The 25496-nt window shown below is 43.5% G+C and overlaps 1 protein-coding gene across 6 annotated transcripts in view; it reads right to left on the minus strand.

Moving 5' to 3' along the window:
- Positions 1 to 25496, minus strand: part of CACNB2 (calcium voltage-gated channel auxiliary subunit beta 2) — a 598025-nt gene that overhangs the window by 113870 nt on the left and 458659 nt on the right. For all 6 annotated transcript variants that reach the window (XM_085630831.1, XM_085630835.1, XM_085630833.1 and 3 more), the window contains exons 3-4: positions 22161 to 22283; positions 10292 to 10428 (exon numbers count right to left, since the gene is read on the minus strand). In XM_085630831.1, the coding sequence (XP_085486957.1) occupies positions 10292 to 10428; positions 22161 to 22283 (260 nt within the window). The remainder of the gene's footprint in view (positions 1 to 10291; positions 10429 to 22160; positions 22284 to 25496) is intronic.

Below are 25496 nucleotides of genomic sequence, written 5' to 3' on the forward strand. Positions count from 1 at the left end.
TATAATACAATTTTAGTCATATACCATGTTGATAACGTTAGAGAGTTTCACATCATAAAAAGGTAAACATTTAGTATTTTTTCAGTCTTTTGAGATCTTGTTAGAGAGGTTTCCCTGACTTATTATGCACATGCTGATATTATTTTTGTGACGATGTAAATATGGCATCTTTACAGTCTTAAAAAAGCCTGGGTGCAAGAGCAATGTAGGTCGAAACACAAGTTGGCTGACGTTCTACATTTGGATGTGGAAATAATCTTTCGTATGGGCACAACCTACTTGGAAATTTGTTATTAATCCAATTGCAGAATTAATTTAATATCCTAATTCATTCCGCAATTATTTGTACAGCACAATAATGAGATCGATTATCCACTATATCTGGAGTGTTTGTTGTTATATTACAAAGAAATGCACTGACTGTCCAAACCGTGTTATGCTATGGATGCGACAGCCCAGCATTGGCTCTAGATTGACATGAGATCATCTGGATTCCAATACACATCCGGGAGTGACATCTCCTGCGCAGCTTGTTGTTATGGAGAGGTGTTCCTCCTGAAATAAAATTACACTGAAATGACTGGCGCACAACATTTTTGGAGACAACTTTGTATCCGAGTTGTCAGTTGTTCAAGATTTCGCCTGCTACTGCACTGGATATAAGCAGGCCCCTGGGTCTTATCCAGTGGCCACATTTACAGAAGCAGAATGTGTGGCTTTGTCCTCTGGCGAGGAATGGAATGTCCTTCTCGACTGAGGAAGAAGACGACAGTGCTGCCTGCAGCCTGAAAATGACAGGAGGCCGAGTAACTTGCGGGCAGAGACCCCTCTTCAGTTCAAGATGAGAAAGCCAGTGCAGGGACTCTGTAGCACTGTGTCCTTTTACACAATCCTCGAGATAGGGCCTTTGGGCTACAAGACACTTCACACAAATTATAAACCATGTCTAATATGACTTATGAGCATAGCTGCACGTCGGGGCAGGTAGTTGGCTTTCCAAGACAGCGACGCCTTGATAAGTAAGTGAACAACCACAAAGTCTGTGACTATTCACAAATATTTACAGGGCAATTTGCCATCCTAGACGTAGTCAGAGATTTGCGGTAAAGGGCAGGTGTGCATCTCTGTCCTGGGATGTAGCAGGGAGGGGACACTCCAAATATTGGTGGGGGCACAGCGGAAGACTTTTTTCCACGGCCATTGGTGTAGCCGGGGTACCACATTTCTAATGCCAACAATGAAATTACCCCCTTGCTCCACTTTAGTTAGTAAAAACAGGCATTATTAGGGTCTAGTGGGCTCTTCATTTAGCTAATCCCTAATGCCACTGCACCTGCTTCACTAGTGGTAGCGGATAGGGTTGGATTGGGAATAAAAAACGGCCCGGGCACGATAAAAAAATAAGTGGCCCACATTTGCATATTGCCTTTGCAAAACACTTTTATAAAAAAAAAAGGGGGGGGGGGGAAGGATCGGATTAGCTTGCACTGGTGAAACACACCTGAATACAAGTGAGGCCCGTTATGCTCCGGCCCCCTGCCCCTGCTCAATGTGCATATGTAAATGGGCCGGCCCCAGCAAGAGAAAGGGAGGTAATTGAGGCCACTCAGGCAACCAGTGGGCCGCTGGCGGCATCCGAACAATGCAGAAACCGCCAAATCGCCCCCCCCCCCCCCAGACTGCTCAAAAAGGCAGTCTACTGCTGGAACTGGACACCGGCCCCTCGGGCATTGCCCGAGTGCCTGCGTTACCAATCCGACGCTGGTAGTGGATTGGATATATTTGTCCTATGGAGGAACAAATCAGCTTTTTGGGGGGGGGGCAATAGCATGTTTTAATTACAGTTGCACATGTATAAATATTGTACAGGTATTGAGGAAAGCTACTCAAGTATATTTCCAACTACTTTAGTGAATCGGGGCCTATTTTTTGAGCTCTCCTGCTCCCATGTGAAAGAGGACGAACCACTAACTCGTCTCACAGTGATGCTCATAAACGTTTGTACGTCATACTGCTGGCAGCAGGCCACTGCAACGACCTTGAAAAGACCAAAGGTGATAAGAGTCCCCTTATCCGGTCAGGTGCTGGTGGTGACTCATGGATGAGATATGCTTTAAAGATAAGACTCTGCTGTCTTTTTCCTTCCTTCCTTCGCTGACCTTTCCCCATAAATATTTATTTTACTGACATTTAGTCTTATGTCTGGATTGGCATACTTTAATATACTCATATTGTTGGAAAACGAGGCAGTATCTGTGAGGCCTGCACAAGTAACATGTCTCGTTTGTCCTTCACTGGGAACCAAACACCCTATTGTAGCCTTGACTCTCAGATGGTAGCGTTGCAGAGCAGTCTAAGCTTACTCAAGTGAGGTGGGCTAGTAATCGCCATTACAGGTGTGCAGAAATAACACTCAATGGATTGTCCAGTCTGTACCTTGCTTTATAAAAGTAAGGGTACATTTATTAAATACACACACTACTTAATACTATGCACCAATTTACAAATATACATAAGCTGTTGGAATTACTTTGTGACATTGCATAATATATCCACCCTTCCCGCAGGGGGGTGGGGTCTAGTACCACCACCCCCTTGTATGCACATCATCTTGCCCCCTAATACAGTGGGTTGACACAACCTGGAGCGAGGGCCTTACCAGCTGGCACCATCCCAGTGGTGACCCACCCCATCATCTCAACAAGGATTAAAAATAGCTACACCTGCCCTGGGGACACATAACCCCTAACTGAGCATCTTATACTGACCATACAGTATACACCTCTACATCTTAGTGGCTAACAGTCGGGGTTGTTCTTTCCCTAACGCAGTAGCAAGAATACATGTTAGGGCATCACTTTAAATGAGGTACTTCTCATAGCTGATAACAGTTGGAATGCATTGCAATCACAGCCTCTAAAAGGCATCACAGGTAAAGTCACAGGATTAAGCATTTACAGCCAGACACCCTAGCAGGAATGTCTGGCAACATAACCCTACTTTGCTTATGACTCCACCTTACACAGATACTTTGCATTACACGGGTGACTTAACAGTCCCTCTAAAAGAAATAACACTGGTAAATGCACTTCTCATGCAGTTTGCACCTCTTTACCTTCAGGGGATGCCCTTCTCCAGACATCCCCAGCACAGCCTTACACACATTGAGGTAATCTTTAAGTTACCCCCCAGCTGTAGAACATAAGTGCCAGCCCAGGAGAGAGCGGATTGCTGGCTGAGCCCTTGAGGGGTTGTTTCTTTTAAGTCCCCATGAGACTGAGGGAGGGACTTAAAATCTTCATGCTGGGGGAGACTGCGTTGCTCCTGCAGCTCCCCCACCACCTTGGCACACATGTTGTGGTGACCCCATCCTCCTGGGGCTACCACATGCAGAAAAACAGGTGTTTTCCTGCAGGCCGGCTCGGGCCTGCAAAGCATTATGGGGCGAGGTGCTCCGGCACCGTGCATATCGTAGTAGCGGCTCCCCCGCCGCTCGGGAAGAGCCGCGCTGACCATGCTGGCGGCCTCACGCCGCATTTGCCCATTGTTGGGGGGCCCGGTCCCACCCAGACCCCTTGCCTGAAGGTGAGCTAGGCAGCACGGGGAGCCCACCCCTGACTGCTCCTCTTGTTTTTCGAGGGCCCGGTCCCACCCGGGCCCCTGGCACCTCTTTCCTCCTTCAGGGGCCCATTCCCACAAAGGTGCCCCGTCTGGCCTTCTGGGGAGGGGGGGGGGGGGGGGGAGGGCCTCACCCGCCAGCTTCCCGACTGCCCAGCACCTTTGCGTGCTGCCACGAGAGAAGGCCCTCCTGTTCTGGTCTGCCCGCTCCAGCGGGCAAACGCGAGGCCGCTTCCCCGCTCCAGCGGGTCTTAGGGGGAGCGCGACAGCACTCCCCCCGCCTTCCTGCTACCGCGGGAGAGTGCGATGGCACTCCCCCATCTCTCCTTCACTTCGGGGGCCTGGGGATGGGGTCCAGGGACCCCACAGGATCACCTTCACAGGGAGCGCGACGGCGCTCCCCGGCTTAGCTGTGGTGCGTTGGTGCCCGGAGTTGGGATCCCAGGACCCAGGGAATCTTCACAGGGAGCACGACGGCGCTCACCAACTTGGCTTCGCCGGCAAGGGGGATTGCGTGACGGCGCGCCCCCTCCTCTTCAGCACCATCGCCGGTTGCCAGGGTGGGCTCCAGGCACCCCTTTTGGGCATATTCACGGTGAGCGCGACGGCGCTCTTCAGCTTGACTTCTTCCGGAGGCAGCCCCTGGGCCCTGACCCACCCCAGGGGCACTATGGAGACCGGCGGCAGAGCCCCCACACACTTAGTCGTCGGTCTTCTCAGAGGTCAAAGATTGCCTACCTCCTGGGGGGCGTATCTCGGCCCCCAGGCGGCCGATTTTCATCATTTTGACCTTTTCTTGCTCCTGGTGGCACTCCCCAGCCACTGGGAACACTTTACTTCACCCTCTTGGTCTCCAGGAGGGTGAATTCGGCAGGGAGCGGTCTTCACTGGCTCCCTGTGCCAGCCTCTCACCTGGCTCTTCTCCTGGGCCTCTCTTCTCCTTGCACAAAGGCCCAGGCTTCTGCTCACTGGTCCTGGTCCTGGTCTCCCCTTGTGGGGCAAGTCAGGGTCCTGGGCCACTCTGGAGGTTCTTCCTTCCAGCCACCCATGGTGCCAGGCTCCAGCACCAGTCGTCCTCAGAGGACAACACCCCAGAGAGAGCTCCTCTTCCTGTGCAAACTCTTTTAAAGAAATGGGGAGCTGGTAGGAAGTCTCTGTCTGCCCTATCAAACAGCGACACATAATTTCTCTGCCTCTGCTCACTCCTTCCTGCCCAGGCCTCTGGGTTTGTTGAAAATGGCGTCGTCCAGGGGTCACATACCACATGGGTCTCGGAGAGCCCCTTTCCCCCTCGCTGACTTCTCTCCAGAGCAGCTTGGTGCCTGGCACCAGGTGTCAGCTGCTGATGGGTGAACCTGTAGCTCCACCCATCTTCTCTTCTTCGAGTGGAGTCCTTCACCCTTGGAATGCTTGTCGTGCTGGGCTGGGCCTCGGATGCTACAGCTTGGGGAGGAAGGTCATTAATTCAGACTGGCAGGGTCCGCCCCAGCCAGACCCTGGTTATGAGCTGACTTATAGAAATATGACATGTCTGGATGACCCAAAAGCAGTACAAATATGGCTTTAGACTCTGCAGAATACTTCCTCTCACATATGTTACAATGGACCTTAGTGCATGTCTGGAATTTGTAGGCCCTAGGAAAGTAAAACTAGCCCATGTGCTCCCCATCCTCATAGGAGAATAATGGAATAAAAACAGTAAAGCAAACTGACTTTCCCTCAAATGTTTCTTCCCATTGTAGAAATCCTATTCCATGTCACCACCCAGTTCTGCATAAGACCTGCCACACCATTCAATTTGTAGCTGCTCCTAGGCTGTGCACGCCAGGAATCGTCCCTGTGCAGCCCTTACACTTGTGCACACGCATGTACACACGTTTGCATGTAACCAGCCCGGTGCCCCTTACTCTGGCGGCAGCGCAGCGGCCTACAAGCACCAGGGGGACACCAGTCCCTTTCAACATGAGTTCACTGTGGGTGACTCCCAACTTATGAGGCTCTCCCACAGTAAAAGCACAACAAATAGGTGTTCAAAAAGCAAAACAAATCCGGGCGGCTCAGATGGTCAGAACCACCCTCTAACACATTGCAATGAGTGGGATAAAATAAGGTGAAGGAGCCCTAAAACGGGTGTGGCTTGAGAAGCCTCACAAACGTCTCTTCAAATAACATTCTGTATTTGACATATTTGTACGTCGGGTCTCACTGCAGAAAGCATCATCAAAATCAGCACTATATTTAATTTAACAGTTTAAATAGCGCCTTTATCCTGGGCCAAAGGCAATAAAAACATCTGAAAAGGTGAGTTTAGAATTGAGATGAATTACATTAGTTATTCGGTAGTAACACTTTAGGGCCCGAGTTGCCAATGGAAAACAACAGTAGCCACCTGCCATTCAGTCCCAGTGTCACAAACGCGACTCCTGGTGACTTTGTGTTGCAGCACTAGCATACAACAGGCAGGAGGAAAGTGTGTGTTTTTCTGCTCCAGCTGGTACGTAACAGAAATAAAGTGCCCAATGGTCATGGTCAAAGTATATTTTTTTTGGCTTTCTCCCGGACCTGCTCCGGCATTCCCGTGCCCACTTAGAGCATTATAACATTTCATAAATCGGCTGTGCAGACAGGCCCGGCTCAATGGTGCTCGTTTATAGTCTTTGATTACTTCTCAAATTTTGTTCTGAACTTTGTCCAGTAGAGGGCAATAATGATGGATTATTTCATCTCCACGGATAAGATTTGGGGGGTTTAAATCACATTTTCACCATGCAGGCCCTTCAGAATTTTTTTTTTTTTTTTGCATATTTATATAGCGCGAACTCGACCCAAAGGTATTGGAGCGCTTTACATAGCACCGTATTTACATTATACATTCAGGAACGGGGAGATTAAGTGATTTGCCCAGAATCACAGGATGTGGACGCGACCCCGAGGCTCGAACCCTGGTTTCCTGCACCAGAGGCGGCAGCGCAGCCGACGGACCACATCCTCTCCCCTAATTGTCCTTTTAAGTTTCATACAGAAGCGCATAACATGCATTCACATTAGTAAATGCTAGATTGTGATTTAAATATTTAGCAGTGCATTCATTTTATGAATCCACATTAAATGTAAACATATTGGACTACTGTAGGTTTTTGATAGGAGACCTGGGGTTGCATCATTAAGTGTTGCGCTGCCTCAGTGCAGAGCCGGGCCACCGATTTTTTTTTTTTGCTTTTGAGGGGCTAGATTTGTCAACATTCTGCACTACTGCAAAGTCACAAGATGTGAAGCAAAGCAGCAGAAAGTGTTGCCAAACTTTTAATTTCTGCTAATTGTTCAAACAGTGCATACCTGCTACCACTATACAGCATACATTCAAAGTGTTAAAATTGTTTAAAATGTGTCTAGGCTTAGAATTTTGTTCTGGAAGGGTACCCTACTGATGCAAAATCTATGCAAGACATGACACGCTCACCTTTACACTATGGTGCATGGCGCTAGGAAGCCACATTTTGTTCTAGTGCTGGAGGAAAAAGAGGAAGCCGGGCCATATTTTAGTAGCTCTGGCTCTGGGATGCTCTCTTTCTCTAGCACCATGCAGTGAAGTGAGGCTTTGATTGCTGTGCTGTGTTGCGCTAGAATTTAGGGAAAGTCCCTAAAGGGGTTTAAAAGTAAAATAAACACAACTCCGAATTTCAGTTGCGGCTGCTGATCTTTGAAAGTGGTGGGGGTAACACTTGCCAAGAGTTCAGCTCCCAAATTTTGTCTTGAGAGTTCCCAATATGTTAAGAATCGACTTCTCTGTGCCAATGGCAGCATTTTGTTATGAGCATCCCCGTACGGCAATAATTACATATAATATTCCCATACATTGACACTGCCCACATACCATAGTTGGCTTGTATGTCAAAAAATTACCTCCAGTATTTCAGAGGCAGCATTTTATCAAGGTTTTTATTCCTCCAACCTGACCCTCAGCACCATGGCTGTCCCCTCTGAGGCAAACAATTAACTCCAATATACCAGCACAAGAATGATGTCATAGATGTCCTCTGGTCAAGTAAAACCTCGAGTATTTCAGTGTCTGCATTTTGTCTTGGGTGCCCCCTAATGCCAAGAATTGCCTCCAATGCCCCAGATCCAGCATTTTGCCTCGAGTGCCCCCATGCCTCCAGAATGCAATCACCAGAATGTTTCCACATGGGTTGCTATACCAAGAATTACTTCTAGTATGTCAAGGCCTGTTTTGTGCCATGAGTGCCATTGCTTATGCCACGAATTATCTTCAATTTGCCAGCGGTATCATGTTACCTTGGGTGCACCATGAGAACAGAATTATACCAAGTATGCCACGACCAGTGGCTAGTTTCACAATCATACAACATGCAAACAAACACACTTGTACTCACTCCTACTCATGTTCTCTCTCTTCCACTCACACCCCTAACTCCCTCATTCTCACCCATACTCACTTCCTATCACTGTCACTCATACACAAACATACTGAAATTCAATAGGTCTCATACTTAGAAGCACACAAAGAAACGCACTGAGATCCAAACACATGCCCAGAAATGTCTTTTTTTATTTACCTTGCCTCTTTTTCGGGTACCTCAGGGACCCCAAGGCAGCAGAAGAGGAAGAATCTTGCACTGGAAATTGGAACCATCAAGCCATGACACCCAACGAAGACCTAGACAGAGCAGCAAGGCTAGGTTTGAAAAGGGGTAGACCCACCTCAATAACTTTCCAAGGTTCGTGAAAGGACAGGAAGCACAGCCCTATAAGAAGCCGGGGCAGTGCTGGGGATCCTGCCCCTGCTGCCCTGTGTGGTTTCTCATTGGGTTCAGGGATGCACTGATATGCCCAGACAGCCACATTTTAGCTGATATTTTGTGCTGCCCAAGGCATGCACAGTATGTCTGCTAAATAAAATGGGCTGTGCCAGTAGGAGGGGAACGTAGCCCCTCAGACATGCTCAATTCAGACAACCACCTACAGAATGTTGTCTTACAAACACCACACTGTAGCTGGATAGTCGCTCAGCACGCTGCTCTTCATCCTGTCAACAGGACGCTACAAACAGAATTTTTATTCTTTTATTTTGAGTCTTGTTTATCCCATTATAAAAACCAGGACTACAAGTCCCAGAATTCAAAGGAAAAAAAACTGTTCAGGAGCAGCTTATCAGGTATTGACTTTGGAAACTTGGCGGCTGGGTGTTTATTTTATTAAAATGCGGAGGGAAAACCTGGCCTTGGAGAGCTACTCACTGCTACTCGCCCACGGTCCTGAGAACCCTGATAGGTCTGGGCTTATAACAGAAATAAAATACAATACTTCGACTTGCTGCAAAAACAAGCGCTCTGGAGCGGCTTTCCTTTTCTGGGGCAGTTTTATACGCCTACATGTATTCCTATGGCGCATAGCCATCGCCACGCGCTGAAAACCCATGTGGAATGATTCCCAGCTCACCTTATGGTTCACCGTGTGAAAATCGCTATTTACATGGCGGCCGTGTGATGAGCGCCTAAACCACATGCACAGGTGGCATTGTGTGAGATGACAGGTCTGTGGAGGAGTAGTTTATGCAGGTATCTGGAGGGCGTTCTGGAAACGTTTTTCGAACTAATCAATGACAGCTGAACATACAGACCAGCAAAACAATTACCACCCAGATATGAAAGTGCGCACCACCACGCCGACTGCACGAAAGTAATTTCCCTACATCACCTTGCAGCAGGGAATTCCTTTTTCAAGGAGTACATTTGGCGTTAACCATATGGCTACATCATAAGGACGCCTCGTTGCCAGTTTAAGGCCTTTGGTCGCTACTTTCTGAAGCCCGTTCATTCAAGATTTTTACATAGAGACGGGTTTTTCCATATCGGATGTCTGTGGATATACATGTAACGAACTCGAGACAAGCGTGAATCTCGATAAATTGATATCATCAGTTCTGTGCTTGAATGCAATCAATTGTCACACTTAAAACAATGATTTGTAAAAGTAAAGTTCAGGGGCGGGAAAGCTGTGTCAGTGTGAAAACAAGCGCGCGGTGGGAGCGTGTGAGGCAGAGAGGAGGCACCATGCACGTGCACATCGCCTGTCCGTGCGTGCACATAGTTTGTCTCCCTTCGCGCGCCAAACCGACAACAATAGTCTCGCCAAGGCGATGCAACGCGCATGCGCTGCATTCGCTAGGCGAGACCTAAAAACATATGTGAAAGTGATTGTTAAATGGCAGGCAATGGTTGGTGTGTTTGGGGTTATATGGATGGGCATATCACTGAAGGCAATTTGAATAATAACAAAGGACACATGGTGATTTTGCCAATGAATGTTTTTTTCATGCATCTTCGTTTTTGTTTGATCTTTATAGCAGTGATACAATGGTTATATGTAAAGCCTACTATTGGCCGAGTGCGTTGAACTCGTTTTATAAAACACCGTCCATAATAATGAAATAATAATAATAATAAATATAACAGAAAAATATCGGTACCGTGTTCAAACACTTCCTGTGGTTTCATTTACATTGAGAGTATATTCAATGGTGCGGATTCAAGTTAATAGAAGATGTGTGACTTTTTGCCTTTTATTGCTGAACATCCTTATTCTATGGCACAGTGGTGTGGGCATGTTCTTCAACATTTTACATAGGAGCTCTCATTCACTCATGCCTTACCTTGAGTAGAACTTTCCTTGTTTTGTCTTCTGTTCATGTTGTAACCTCATATTTTCTAGTTTGACTGGACTTGGAATGAATCCTATTTCACAGCCTTCTTTCACCAATCGGCCTATCCACCAGTCATTATTAAATTTCTGCAGGAGGCAAAACACAAAATATAAAACCTACTGAAAAAGTTTTTACAAGTTTCTGAATGCTATTTTATCTGATTGCTTTTCAGTTTAAATTTTACACAAAAAAGTCATGTTAATGTGAAATAAAACATTATGGGCCAGATGTAGGTAAATGTGAAATACCGATTCCTTAATACCGAATTTTACCGATTCGGTATTAAGAAATCGGTATTTCCTATGTAGGTTAAGATTCTGTAAAAAAATACTGAATCCTTAATATTCCTTATTACCGAATCGGTAATTGAGATCCGGTAATAAGGAATACCTACCCATTCATTTCTATGGGCTTGGAGGCCCATAGGAATGAATGTGAAGACATTCACTATTACCGATTCTGTATTACCGAATCGGAAATAGCGGGAGGTATTTCAAGGGTGCCAGGATGTCCAAAGGACACCCTGTTGCACCCCTGAAATGTGCATGTGTGCACATGTGGCGCACATACATGCCCTAAGGGCATGGATGTGTGCCACATTAAAAAATTGCTTTTTGTAAGGAAATCGCTACTTACCACCAACTTGAAGTTGGTGGTAAATAGCGATTCCTTAAGGCTGAGGTGCACTGTTTTCAGTGCTTCCTACATTGCATTTAAGGAATCTGTATTACCGATTCCTTAAATGCAAGAGCAATAAGGAAATCGGTATTTACCGATTCCTTATTTACAGATTCCTTACCTACATCGCACATGGCTAAATACCGGTCTGTAATGCTGAAATTTACAGAATTTCGCCGTTACCGACCGGTATTTAGTCACCTACATCTGGCCCTATGTGAAGCAATACATTTCTAGTGGATGAGTAAATTATTTATTACCAGTATATACGAGGTGACCGAGATTTTATATTAAATAACTACTGTAATAAGCAACCGTATTTTGACATGCATTGTACAACAGAGATAAAATGATATTTTAAAAACATACTTATGTGCACATATATTGTACTGTACTTGCATTTATATAGCACTTACTAGCCCTGACGAAATATCAAAGTGCTTTTTTGGCATGTAGCATGCTACTCTGGGACCCAAAGAGGATTAGTGGTGAATTAGTATAGGGAGATATGAAATTAATTTCAGCGGTGATCATGTGGGTTTGTTCTTTGGATTGAAAAAGGATAGTGGAGGGATAGAGGAGGGAAGGGTTTGCATTTCTTTAACGTTTGTTATCCCTGATGAGGTGTTGAATCACTTTTCGGGGGTAGCATGCTACTCCGGAACTCAAACAGGATTAGTTGGGAATTAGTATAGGGAAATATGAAATTAATTTACTAATTAAAGTATTTAATTAATATAATATATGTGAAAATCCTTTTTAACACATGACGTTTTGAATATTTCAAAGACCTATTTCTTGAATAAACACCACTCTACATTATCATTTGGGCTTATGAGTATCTCCTTTATAATAAAAAAAACACAGGAACCAGAGCTCTGGGAGATCTAATACTGCATTTTTTAAATCCATAAACATATGTGATATTTTACTTCACATTTCTCGTAGATTCACTGCACTCATTAGTACTCTGTCATTGTTAGACATCTGTGATTGTAATAATATAGGAGCTCATGCGCCACATTTATAAAACCATTTGGCATTCTCAAATGGTGCGAATCGCTAAATTCGACAGTTTATGAATGCAAAATAGCCTTTCAAGATGCATGAAAGGCTTTGTAGTCGCAATTTTAGGTAATCACAATTTTTTGCGATCTATTATTGTGAATGCAAATAGAGAATAACTATTTGCGATTCTGTAAGCACATGTACCAAGTACTTTCTAAATACAAACAGTGCATTTAGGAAATGCTATTACTATCGACTCCAAGTCGAAGATAACCATGTGCAATTTTTGAAAAATGAACAAAAATGCATTTTTCAAAGCGCCATGTAGAGCACACATGTCCCTATGGCATGTGTGCGATTTACATGTGCACATTTTTTGTTTGGGGTGCTTCAGGGGGGCTTAGGCCCCGGGTACCCTTGGGTTTGCATTACCTAATTTGTGATTACCAATTAGGTAATCGCAAATTAGGTAATGCAAAGCCATTCGCACCTATTGGCCTTTAGGCCCGTAAAAACAAATGGAACAGTATCAACTAATAGCGATTACCTAATCGCGATTGACAATCTTTAGGTATCACTTTTAGGTAACCGCTATTTTCTTACATACTACTTTGCATTCCTTAAATAGAGATTAACGAAAATTCGCTATTTAACGAACGCTAAATGGATTTTTGATACAGGTGTCCCCATAGGTCTGACCCAACGCAGTAACAGAAATGCTTACTGTAACCCAATATATCCATTCAATATTATGATTCAATGAATGTTACCCAAAATCCCTGGACACATGGGTGTATCAGAAACCTTCTAACTTCAGGATCTGCCTCTCATCCATTTCAGTCTCATAAGGATTGGTACCCGCCTTACCTCATGGTATACAGTCTGTGGGGTCCCTAATCTTTGGCTGTACATACATAGTGCACTGGATTTGATAGTTTCACTAACCATCATTGCCTTTCAAATATTCTGAAGAATGACAGAACTTTCATGTCTCGCTGAATGTTTCTCAACTCATGCATACTGATAGAACATTCCAGCTCCCAAAGCATATCATCAGTTCAATGATCATCTAGGGTTGAAATAGTTGTATGAGATCCTATACCCATATCTTTTGTTGTCTTTCAATCATCTCAAATAAATCTGGAACCCTGGAATAAGAAACCACCAATAATGTACTGCTCCCTCTCTGTTACTGAACCACTGGAGGGTCTCATGAGCTGTGCCCCCTTTAGGCAGCGCGCATGCGTGCGCAACTTGAGTTTACCCAGCGCTCAGGACCTCACTGGAAGCGCGCATGCTGCCACTGAGAGACTTCACTGCAATATTTTCTTATTCATCTGGATTCAGAATTAAAGCTTGAACTCTTCCAGTTTTTGAGCACTGTATTATATTTACTCAAGAGTGCTGTAGACAGAGAACCTCCATTCGCATAGTTTTAAAACATAGTCTTTGACTTACGTCTAAAGTCCCTGAGGATGCACTAGCTCTCCATTATTATCTTAGAATCATGCACTTGGGAGGCGGTTTTTAAAAGTGTCATCACTTCCACCCCAAAGCAGCACGATTTGCCTAATTCACAGTCATGGGATACTGAGGTCAGAATTTAAGAACAGCGCAAAATGGCAAAGATGATAATGGGAGCATTTATTTCAACAGCAGGTAGCCAGAAGTAGAAACTGCTACCCCTGAGAGAGTGGTTACTACCGCCAGTAAGTAGCTTTCAATTTCTATCTACCAACCAATCATGTTCTAGGGGGGATATACCTAGGCACTGATGAAATTAAAATTACGCCACCATAATTTGCGTAATTTGGGGAATTTTGCATTATACTTATAACGCAAACTTTCTGAAATTATGCATCATGCCACATCACGTAATTATGCACTGTTTGCAGCAAAAATATACAATGTGTGCAGAGGAAAAATGTGAATAGCCAAAACGCAAGCGGCTCAAAATGTGTCCTCACAACAAATATTGCACCGACCGCGCACAGCGCCAGCTACGCTGCCGGTGAGAAATACCATCTACCCAGCAATACTAGAACTTCCTATTCAAGGGAACAACTTATTCATATAGGTAAGCGAGATACTATGGGTTCTGTGGCAAATAAATGGGGGAATGTAAATCACACCTCCAATAGGGCTACATTCAGACAGCCTAAAACGTGGGTTAGTAAAATGCCAGATCCCTAGTTAAGCACTATCAAGAGATTTTTATTATGTTGGAAAGCTATGACTTTGACGTTCTGTTTATCACGGAAACATGGACTCGGAGTGACTCTACAGTGGAACTAGGGCTAGCTTGTCCCTCAGGATATAAAGCCTTCCATAAACCCTGAATGCATGGGAGGGGGGGGGGGGTGGGGGGGAGTTGGAGTAATTTTTAAAGAAAAATGGAATTTCACTCCACTTCAAATGGATGAGGTTGAGGGTGCAGAACTTCTGGGATTCTCCCTCAAGGAGGATAAGGGACAGATACTCACAGGCATTGTGTACTACAGACCACCCACAGGACAGAGCTCTCATTGTCAGGCACTGATTGATTTGTTATACAATATGTCACTTGCTCACTCTAGGCTGATTTTATTAGGCGATTTTAATCTCTGGGACAAGGGGGACGTGAATTCAGCCCTGAGAGATCTAGCACAAGCGTGTGAAAGTCTTAATATGCAACAACTAGAGCTAGAATCCACACATAAAAGAGGCTACATCCTGGATTTAATATTTGCCAACCCTATGGAAACCAGAGTGGTAGAAGTACTACCATTATGCTGGACTGACCATTCTTTAGTCCATTTTATATTAGTGCTACCTAGGCAATTAACCCCTTCCCCGCTCATGACGGAACCACTCCGTCATGAGCCACGGGTGCGCTGTGCTCATGACGGAGTGGTTCCGTCATGCTGCGGCCGTTGGCGGCCGCTCCTCCCACGCGGCGCTAATTCCCCGCCTGTGCGGGCGATTAGCGCAGTGGGTGGAGTCATGACAGAACCACGCCATCATGAGCACAGCTCACCCGTGACTCATGACGGCGTGGTTCTGTCATGAGCACAGCGGCGCCGTCAACCCCGCCAGCGCTGCGGCAGAATTCGCGCCGCAGCGAAGGGGTTAAGAAGGGGACTTGTCATGGGAATTTTCGGCAGGGTAGGGAATGGCTTAAACTATTAAAAAACAAACAAACCCCACTACTTGCAGAGGAACATTTATTTGACTCAAAAAATTCAGTGGGAGAAAATTATCTAACTCTCAGCGCTGAGATTAGTGAAACCCTAGATTAAAGAATCCCAGTAAAGAGGCTGAAAAATAGAGATAAACCTTCCGCCCCTTGGTACAGCGAGGAGCTGAGGTTACAGCAGAAGGAATGCAAATTGGCTGAAAGAAAATGGAGGCGGATATATGCTGAAAAAGATTTTTAAAAAACGTACGAAACTCAATTGCATTAGTATAAGGAGGCAATTGCCAGATCTAAGGCTGAATACTTTGCAACTACCATCTAGCAATCATCGAATAAGGCTAGAACAATTTTTAATATAGTAAAGGATCTTTCTAAGTCAGTTTGCATGATTAATAAGATTGTAGCCTCACAAAAGCTATGTGACGACTTGGAGACCTATTTTAATGAAAAGATTAACAAAATGATCAACGGCCTTAATTTTGGCGACAGTGATAACAATGCACCCACAAAGGCGGAGAATGATTTATTGGGGCCAACTGTGCTGGAGACACAGATTGAGAGCCTAGATGGTAACCATCAGCCTACTTTGGAGTGGTTCCAATTGCCTCTGGAGGAAACATTTAATAATATAGTGCTGACCGTTTCCTCATGGTCGCCACTGGATCCCCTCCCTCAGAGGTTGTGGAAGGAATTTAAGGCAGAACTTTTCCCCCGGTTGCATCAGATATGCTGCCAATCGCTACAGGAAGGAGAGGTCCCAGAATGCTGGAAACAGGCAGTAGTGACCCCGCTACTCAAGAAACCAACACTTGACCCCTCTGATATGTCTAATAATAGACTTATCTCCTTACTACCTTATCCAGTAAAAATCCTTGAGCGAATAGTGAGCAAGTCTCTGTCCCAATATTGGAGTTAAAGGTCAAGCATTAAAATGCCTTCAGTCCTATTTAGTGGACAGGACGCAAGCAGTGAGCATCCAACCTTTTACATCATTAAAGACAGATGTTCTTCATGGCATCCCGCAGGGATCTGCTATCAATCCGATTTTATTCAACATCTACCTGCACCCACTCATTCCAATCATTAAATCCTTTGGAGTGGAACTGGTCAACTATGCTGATGATACACAGCTTATGTTCTCTCTGGAAGGAGATAAAAGAATTTCCATGTATATATTTCATCAGTGCATGGAAAGCACTACAAACTGGCTTAGAAATAACTTTCTCCAATTTAACGGAGACAAAACAGAAGTTGTCTTCTGCACCACAAGCAGAATAGCCCGTCCCCTTCCTGCTGATTTCCGGCTTACCCCTACGGATTGCATGTTAACTCCAACTAAAACAGTACGCAATCTGGGGGTGCTGATCGATAATCTCCAATTGGACTCACAAGTTAACAAAACAGTCGGCACTTGTTTCTCCTTGATTAGAGCTCTACGTAAGATTCTCCCATTATTACCAGTCTCTGCCAGAATACAAGTGGTGAGGAGTGTTATCTTGAGCAGACTGGACAATTGCAACTCTTTGTGTCTTGGAGCTCCTAACTACATGATACTGAAGTTGCAAAGAATCCAAATAATAGCAGCAAAGCTGGCCTTAAATCGGCAGCGCAGATCTTCTGCATTCCTAGCGCTAAGAGACCTTCATTGGCTACCGATACAGCAGAGGATTTATTTTAAATCTCTCTGCATTGTCTTTACGGCAGCACATGGCCTGGGCCCTAGCCCACTGCAGAGAATATTTACATGGTATACCCCTAAAAGAAACCTCCGCTCGTCAACAGCAAATCTGGTCAACATCCCAAGATTTAAAAGCGCTAGGACTGGAGGAAGAGCTTTTAGCTCAGTGGCCTCACGACTGTTGAATGAGCTTCCATCCAACATTAGGCAGAGTGAGAATGTAATCCAATTTAGGAAAAAACTGAAGACATGGTTATTCCCAGGGAGACATAATACACAGATGTAATGTCACTGATCCCTCTCCTGATCTCGTCTGGTTCTCCCCCTCTCTCTCTAACCAAGTTCCTGTTTTTTCTTTTTAGGGTGACTGATCAAGCATGCAAGTTATTCTCCCAGCACCAAGATACCCGTAGGGTGGTAGTGCGCTATAGAAATGTATTTTACTTTACATTACATATTGATGCACAGACACATTTTATCCTACAATATGGTGCTATGCAACAGGTTCGCATTTCGTGTAAATTTGCAGAAAGAAAACGATGTGAATTTGGCCCACTCCTAGATATAGCTTTAAGGCACTTAAAGAGACGTGGCTTTGCTGATTATTTTATTTCTGCTTGAGAATTGCGGATTCTTTTAACCTGGTATTTTATCTCTTCGTGGTGTTTTCTTCCCATCTTCCCTCTACAGGACACAGGAGGATGATAAAATCCATCTAATCTTACCATTTGAACTTTACCATAATGGTCATGATGATCCACAAACAGGCTAGAGAAAACATGATAGCATAGCCTAAGTCAGGCTTAAACGTTCTGCATTTACTCACATCAGTATACGGCCTGCTATGGCACACTCTACGATGTTCATTCAATGCTGCCTGATAATACATTTCAGGTCTTGGCAGTCACTGAAACATGGTTAAACGACCACTTTGGGGCTAGTGTTCAGACTTAACTGTCAAATAACCTCTCAGTTATTTTTGCGAAGCTGGTAGGATATCAGGGTGCATAGAGCTCCCCGTGCCCTGGCACTGTAGTGGTGATATTGTCTCTGTCTCTACAACTGTAAGCATTTATTTGTATTTTATTCTATTTGTCGCTGTTGTGATTTTTTCCATGCTGGTATGTGAATGGTCTACACATGTGCTCAAAGTCCTCTGCCCTAGCTCTACAAACATGACAATGCTGTGCATGGTCCACAGGGCCGGCTTTAGTGCTGGTGGTGCCCGGTGCAACAATCCTGTTTGGCGCCCTTACACCCCATGACCGCCTGCTCAGATTCTCACTACCACCAGGAAAAAGTGCCCATCCTCTCCAATCATAAAAGTTATTGATAAAAACAGCGGCCCCCCTGAGGTTAGCGCCACCTTCACGGGTCAGCGCCCTGTGCGGCCGCACATGTCGCACTACCCTAAAGCCGGCCCTGATGGTCCACAGAAGCTGAGCCACTCAATTTCACATAGGGTGATAGTGCTCCGCTGGGACCCTGATCAAGGTTCAGAGATACTCAGCTCAGAGCTGGGTAAGAGCAGCCGATTTAGTGAGATAGTGAGCAGCATAAATGGGCTGGGGCAGGGAGTCTATGGTAGTAGATTAAAGAGGCATGAGGTGCATTTAAGACTATGTAGCCTTGTTATTCGGTCCACTGGCATTTAATTGTACTGGCCGCAGGCTTTTGAGCAGACCTCTGGGCACCTCTATTTATTCTTTTACAAATTAAGCACTGGGGACAGACAAGGAGTTCGTCAGAAGTGACAGAGGATGAGAACAACAGGAGATAAGAAATCGAAAAACAACAAAAGCAACCAAAGAAAGGAACAGACTGCAGCTCAAGATACGAGGTGGAAGAAAGTGTAAGGTGAATGCAAAAAAATGAGGAAGAGATAAAAGAGCTAAGAGAGAAAGGCGAGAGGCAAACATTAGAAGCACTGGTTTCATACGCAACTCTGAAGTGCTGTCCGCTTTGAACTTTTACCAGAACTATATGGTTTCAGCTCATTTCTAAAGATGCTTGCTTTGTGTCCCAGAATATCAAGGAACTTATGCAACAAAGCAGGCAACACTACTTACTACTCTGTCATTTCAATAGTTACTACTCTTTAAATTCCTTGGTATGTACCCACACCTTTCAAAACCATTAAGACTTGCTTTTTAGACTAAGATTACGTTCTATAAATTCTGAAATCTTGTCAGTGTTTTGCAGACAAGTACACCCTCCTGATTTAGGCTAGAGACTCCCAATTTTTAAGGCAAACAACAGCTTTGAAAACAGCTTTTACTTAGCTATCATGTGCCCAGTCAATCCTACACTTCATGCAATGAAATATGGAAATTCACTTCTTCCACTTTTGTTCTCTCCACTGTATTCCCAAATGTTTCCATGTATGATGTTGATGGAGCCGGGCTCCACATTCTAGACTTACTTTGAAACCCCTGACTGATGGTCTTGGTTGTCTACTTTGCAAGTGTGGAGGGGAGGGAAATCATGAGACAATTAGACTTTACCATTTCCCATGACCCCAAAGGAACATAGACTCCTAATCCGAATTTTAGTATATTTATTATAAAGCCAAGAACAGTTGGACATATAAACACCTTAAAACGAGAGTGTAAAGATACATGGGCACTAATACAAAACCAAACCTACTAATAAAATGTAAGCGGTGCAACATGCACAGAATAACCAATTCCAAAATCAAGACACAAATGATTATACAAACTACATCCAGAGCCTTCTTCATTGGTGGGTAATAAGCAAGAGAAGTATCTGTCCCTGCTCTACTTATATCCTGACTTCCCTACTTCGCATTCCCCAAGCAAGCTCCCAAAAAGGTGTCAGCACGTGAAGACTCCCTAAGAAGCTTACAAACATTGAATGTGCAGAGTAGCGTAAGCTACAGAGCTCGTTCTGAGATGCTCTCCCCTCTCCAGGTAAGGCAGAAGTCTCCTGGGCACTATCCCTACAAAAGTCAAAAATCATGCCCCCAATTACATCACTTGACTGCCTGGTCCAGTTGAGCACTGCCTAATAGGCAACTTTCCATGAAGTAACAATACATCCAAACTTTTGCTCGATGACCTTGGTTCCCAGGCCTTTCCAGACATGGAAGACATCCTCCTTCATTAACAGCTCTGCCTGTTCAAAGACATCCTCTCCTTCCTATGTCTAACTCCTGAAACAACGTGAACAAATTCTTGCACCTTCAACAGAGACGTAAAAAGGAAAAGAAAAAATATATATTGCACAGACACATAAACCCTAATTAACAGTTTCAATTTAAGAGCGAACAGGGAGAAACAAAAGTTAGGCCTATCAAATTTGGCTAACATAAGAACAGTGCACACATCTACAATACAAGCATATATGAGTCATTAATATACACACATTATATGAGCTTTTATATGAAAAGTTAATTAGTCATGAATACACTTCACATGTATATGATTCATCTAAACACGTACACCTACTACGTTAATTCTTTGATTACATTAAGAAAATTAAATATCTAGCACTTCACTTACACGTTATTACAATTTATGTTCTTATACCCTAATGTTAATATGACAACAGATTATATGTGGATGCGGACTAACCATGGTTAGAATTCACCACTACAAATAAAAGAGCAACGTTGCACAATGTTCTAAAGTGGATTATAACATTTAGTTATAAATGTATTTTGCACAGGTATTTGAAAGATATAACACATGGGAAATTTAGGTGTGGAAAGACTTTTTTTCAAAAATAAACTCACACTTGTTTCTCAAAAAATGTGAATATACACTTTCTGCTTGTTTGCACATATATCTTACTATACATGCTGTCTCTTTCAGGAGGTCCCTATCGACATCACGCTGTCCAAGTAAATTTTCATAAACGTACAAACGTTTTAGTCCTCTCATTTCTCTATCTGTGGGGTGCGGGTACTACTGGAGTACATTAGGCATGCAATCAATCGGGTGTGATGTAACCATGTTAGTCTATGATATGATTATATTACAACTGTCTCTTAATTTTCCACTCCAACATGCAACACTGAATCAAAATGCACCAATTTGCACTAATTTTGAAACAACTATTTGTTTAAGTTAGTTGGCACTGCACTCTATTTCAGCGTAATTTGTTGTGTGTCTTCAGTGCAAGTAGGCCACAGAGACCCTTCACTGCCGCACACAGACAAAAATCATTCTAGGGAACATTGCTCATAAGGATTGTGCTATTCACGTTGGAGTACCCCGCACAGCTGTTGCCATCACATTGATCAATTTGCATTACCTGGATTTTTGTAATACCTTTTAAAAATAAAACTCAGCAACATTAAGATTACAATTCAAAATTTAAAAAAGAAGGACATTCACGAGTTACGATAGGCGTGCAAACCATAATCAATCCACATGCCGTATGCACATCATTACCACACTTCATCACAGATATGATTTCAAATGACATCATCAATGACATTACTTTTGAGATCATATATATAGCGTCACCATCAACTGATGTATGGTAAGAATAGATGCTATCTTAAGGTTGTGGACAAAAAAAAAAAAAATCACATCCTACTTTCTGTCCCCACTGTGCACTGCCCAAGAAGGTGTGTAGTCATGCCTAGTTCGGCCAACTTTTGTTTTTGCGGTCTGTGTTAGGCATTTATAATCTTTTGCATTGATTGCAGTGTTTGCAGTGTAGCATTCAAAGATTTAAATGTCCCTACCCCGACTCAGTCTTGCCCTACTCCCCCAAAAACCAGGCAAAATATTTGATGGAGAACCTGGCTCGCTTCAATTTTGTTCAGCGAAGTGTAAATAGGGTGAAGATGGAAGCTTTAAACACTAATGTCATGGTGCATCACTTGGCTATATTCCTATAAATATTGTGTCCTATGTGTAATCAAAATAGAAGAGCCTATGGGGAAAGGATAAAAAATGTAGAGGTCATTCCCAAGCTAGTACAGAGACTCCTAAAAGGTTCTCATTTAAATTCCTAACCAAGACTTTTTAGGTTTGTTCATGCACTTTGGGAGTCCCAAGTGAGAGCCATCTGAGTTACATCATTTGTTTCTATGACTTAGCCCCCTACTCAAATCATGTTATCATATTCTTTTGTGAAAGTTGAATTCAGTCAGCGCAATGTAGTAATATATCGGCTCTAAATTATCAAAGTTAAAAATTAGATACGTTAAGCTGACGCAAATCAAGAGACAAGCCCTATAAGAACTTTATAGCTAACTAAAGCAATACAGTTTTCATAGCAAAGCATAGGAAGGTTGTTTTTCTTACTTCTTTGACATGGAGAAAATCTTTAGCTTCGAACGAAATCGCCAACCCTGGTACAGGGACATCATCATCATGAGCAGCGCTGTAGCCGACATTAGTTCGAACGGCAAATGCAACAGGTTTAACCTAAAGAAGAAAAAGAAGTCCATTTAGTTTGATTTCTATGTACTTTTTCTTGCCAGACACATCACTTTTTGCACGTGATGTTTAAACATCACATACTTTACTAAACATCATATGCTACAGTAGAAGTAAAGGAAAATATTTCAACAATTCTGCGACACAACCACCTCCTTTGCTGCACAAGAACCTATTTTACAGGATCTATTGTATTACAATAAAGAACGCAGGATGGTGCTTTTAGCCAGAAGCAATGATGCTGATTGTTGAACATGACTGCCATCTTCTCTGCCCATTTAAATTGTATTACAGAAGTGAATATTGTGACTGAGTATGGTTTAGGCTATTAGTCCATGGGAATATCACGTATTGAATTACCAAAAACTTTGATCTCATTCCACAAACTTGCACAAATCTATTAAAGCATCAAACTCATTAGTCAATGGGGTCAACGTTTATTGGGGCGATCCCAAAAATGTATGCTTCACTTCAAATATTTTCTTAATAACAGAGCTGAAAGCAGTAAAAATGATAAATTAAACGGCCTGAACTGGAATCAGCAAATGGTGGGTACAAAAGTGCGTGGGTGGGCGGGTGGGGTGAGAAACACCCTACAATTTCCCACAAGGGGTACATCTCGTACCACCATTGCCATTATTACTAACAACACAAGTCACAAACACACAGTTTTTTCCCGCATTCGTTTCATAAAAATGTAAATGCAGAATAGCTGTCTAAAAGTATGCTGCGAGGAAATCTGTATATAGAAAGTACTAATGCACGTCTTCCTTCTGCAATTATTATATTTCAGCAAATGTATTGCAAGTGACTCGAAGGGCAGCAGTTCTTATTGGCTCTTTGCAGAGAAGACGGCCATAATTGACAACATCACTTATGACCTCAGATATCAACTTACCACTCACATGATTAAGGATATTACAATAATTGCTCTCATCTATAAATCCTAGCCCACATACCTTCAACAGTCTTGCTTCACTATTTATGCAAAGTTTTATAGCTGCTAAAAACAGTACTTGACATTTACAATTTAAATTAGTGATGTCATTGATGATGTCAATGGTAATAAATGGTCATCAGTTGATATACTCTGATATCTTACGAGATGTCCCTGAAATATCATGCATGAGACCATTGGAAATGCATTCGGAGAGCGTTGGTGGCATCGCTTACATGCTTGATACTTCTAAAAAGTGGTCTATGTGCATCCGCAAACCTTCAAAGGATATTTTAGACGATTTGTGGAACTTTCCAAATTTTTCTGCTGCCTGAAGCGGTCCTAATCTCTCCTCCCAAATCATGAATCCCAAAGGGAAGTTCTTTAGGTTACAACAAGGGAGAAAAGTGCCGGAATAGGGGAAGCTCAGGTGATAAGTAGTGCTTATCCCATTGTTATAAACTTTTGCAGTAAGATTTCTCAGTATAACAAACAACTTGCTGCAGAGATCTGTGTCACAGTTTTGAATGCTGGCATGAACAACAAAGCATTTCATAATTTTAAAGTTTACAAAATAACAGTTGTGTGATTTAATCAGCAATATACCAGGACTGCATTTCTCACAGTCCTTATGCATGTGAAGCATGCATGATGTAGCCTTTCATTTTTCTTAAGACTGTTAAAACAAATATTGCGAAACTGTGTAATATTACGATGAAAGTTGGACCCAGCTATATGCAAATCAGTCTTGATCCTGCACCAATAGGAACAGTGCAGTCCGGCTGATGAGGCATAACAAGGGCGAAACCAGTCCTGGGTTGCTCATTTTCCGGTTCATGGAGGACCTGGCCTGACTATTTGGGCCAGACTGTTCCTATTGGAGCAGGGTCTAAACTGATTAGCATATGGCTGGGTCCAAACTGAATTTGCGTGGCGGGAGAAAAACAATGGATTGAGATGCAGTGCTGAGCGTCTGCCAGTGGCTGAGATTAATTCAAGCATTCTATTGATCACCTTGTTGTTGTTGCACTTTTAGGAAGTTGGCATTTTTGTGCCCTAAGCAAAATGTGTCCTTCTGCCGGTGTCCAGCGTCAGATGACTATGAACGACTCTCCTGTGGTGCTTTGTGTATTGCTTCCAGACATAAAACAGAGACCCAGGTGTGGAGCGAGAGGGTCTTCCCGACAGGACGGAGGGGGAGGATTTGTGCCCTGCCATGATTACACTTCAAGGGACCCTGACGGCAGCACACACAAAGGAATCGGACACCAGGCCTACCTTTACCTCTAAGTACTATCTCGCAGTAGGGTTTTTAATCTATCAGGAAGGTTGGCGCTCAGGCTGGTATGCATACTGTATGCAATGTGGAGGGTGCTGCCAGGTTGGGGGAAATACCCTGTAACCCCCGTGGATGTGTGAGTCATGAAACCCACCCCAGTAAATGAGAACAAAGTCCTGGGCACACGTTATGAGGATAAAACACTCGTAGAAATGTCTTGTATTGTATTTTAGTGGTTGACACCAGTATATTTGTTCGAAAGTATTTAATGATGCAACAACACAGAAAAAAAACAGCCGACACGTGTGTCGTCACACAAAGGAAGTGTCCCGTGACTCTTCAGGGCTTCTATGGGTGCAAGGTACGTCTCGAAGTGACGTGAAGGGAAGAAGGGGAGATTCCCCTAGGGGTTGGAGCGCCTTGTGAGAAAAGTGTGCTTCTGGAGATCAACTAAGAGAAGAGGCAGTCGGGCTGGTACGCTGAATGCACCGGGAAGCAAGATGCCTGAAAGGGCGCGCAAGTTATAGTTAGCTCAACTGACTATAACAGGCGAATTTCTCTGGTTTTATATGAGTCAAATGTTCAACTAACTATAACGTCCCTGAAAGCTATGTTTTTTTGGTGAATTTCTAAGGTTTTTTAAATGCTAATTCCTAACTATAATGTCTGTAAAACCTATGGTTTTTTTCAGAGAATTTCGAAGGTTTTTTAAATGTTAATTTCATATTTTAATGTTTATAAAACCTATATTTTTTCTATTATATTTTGAAATATTTTGGAACTCTATTATACTTCTTGTTTTTAACTTTAAAAATCATGTAATGTTTTAGATCTTCACAATTTTTTAAAATATTTTTGGGGGGGGAGAAAACTGCACTCCCAAACCGGTAGCGTACCAAGCGCCATCACCACATGAATCCTATATGCCATATTGCTAAACTCATAAATGATGCGCATTTCGTATCCGACAAGTTCGTGGCACTGC

Source organism: Triturus cristatus, chromosome 10 (assembly GCF_964204655.1).
Source record: "Triturus cristatus chromosome 10, aTriCri1.1, whole genome shotgun sequence".
In the NCBI taxonomy this organism is placed as follows: Eukaryota; Metazoa; Chordata; class Amphibia; order Caudata; family Salamandridae; genus Triturus; species Triturus cristatus.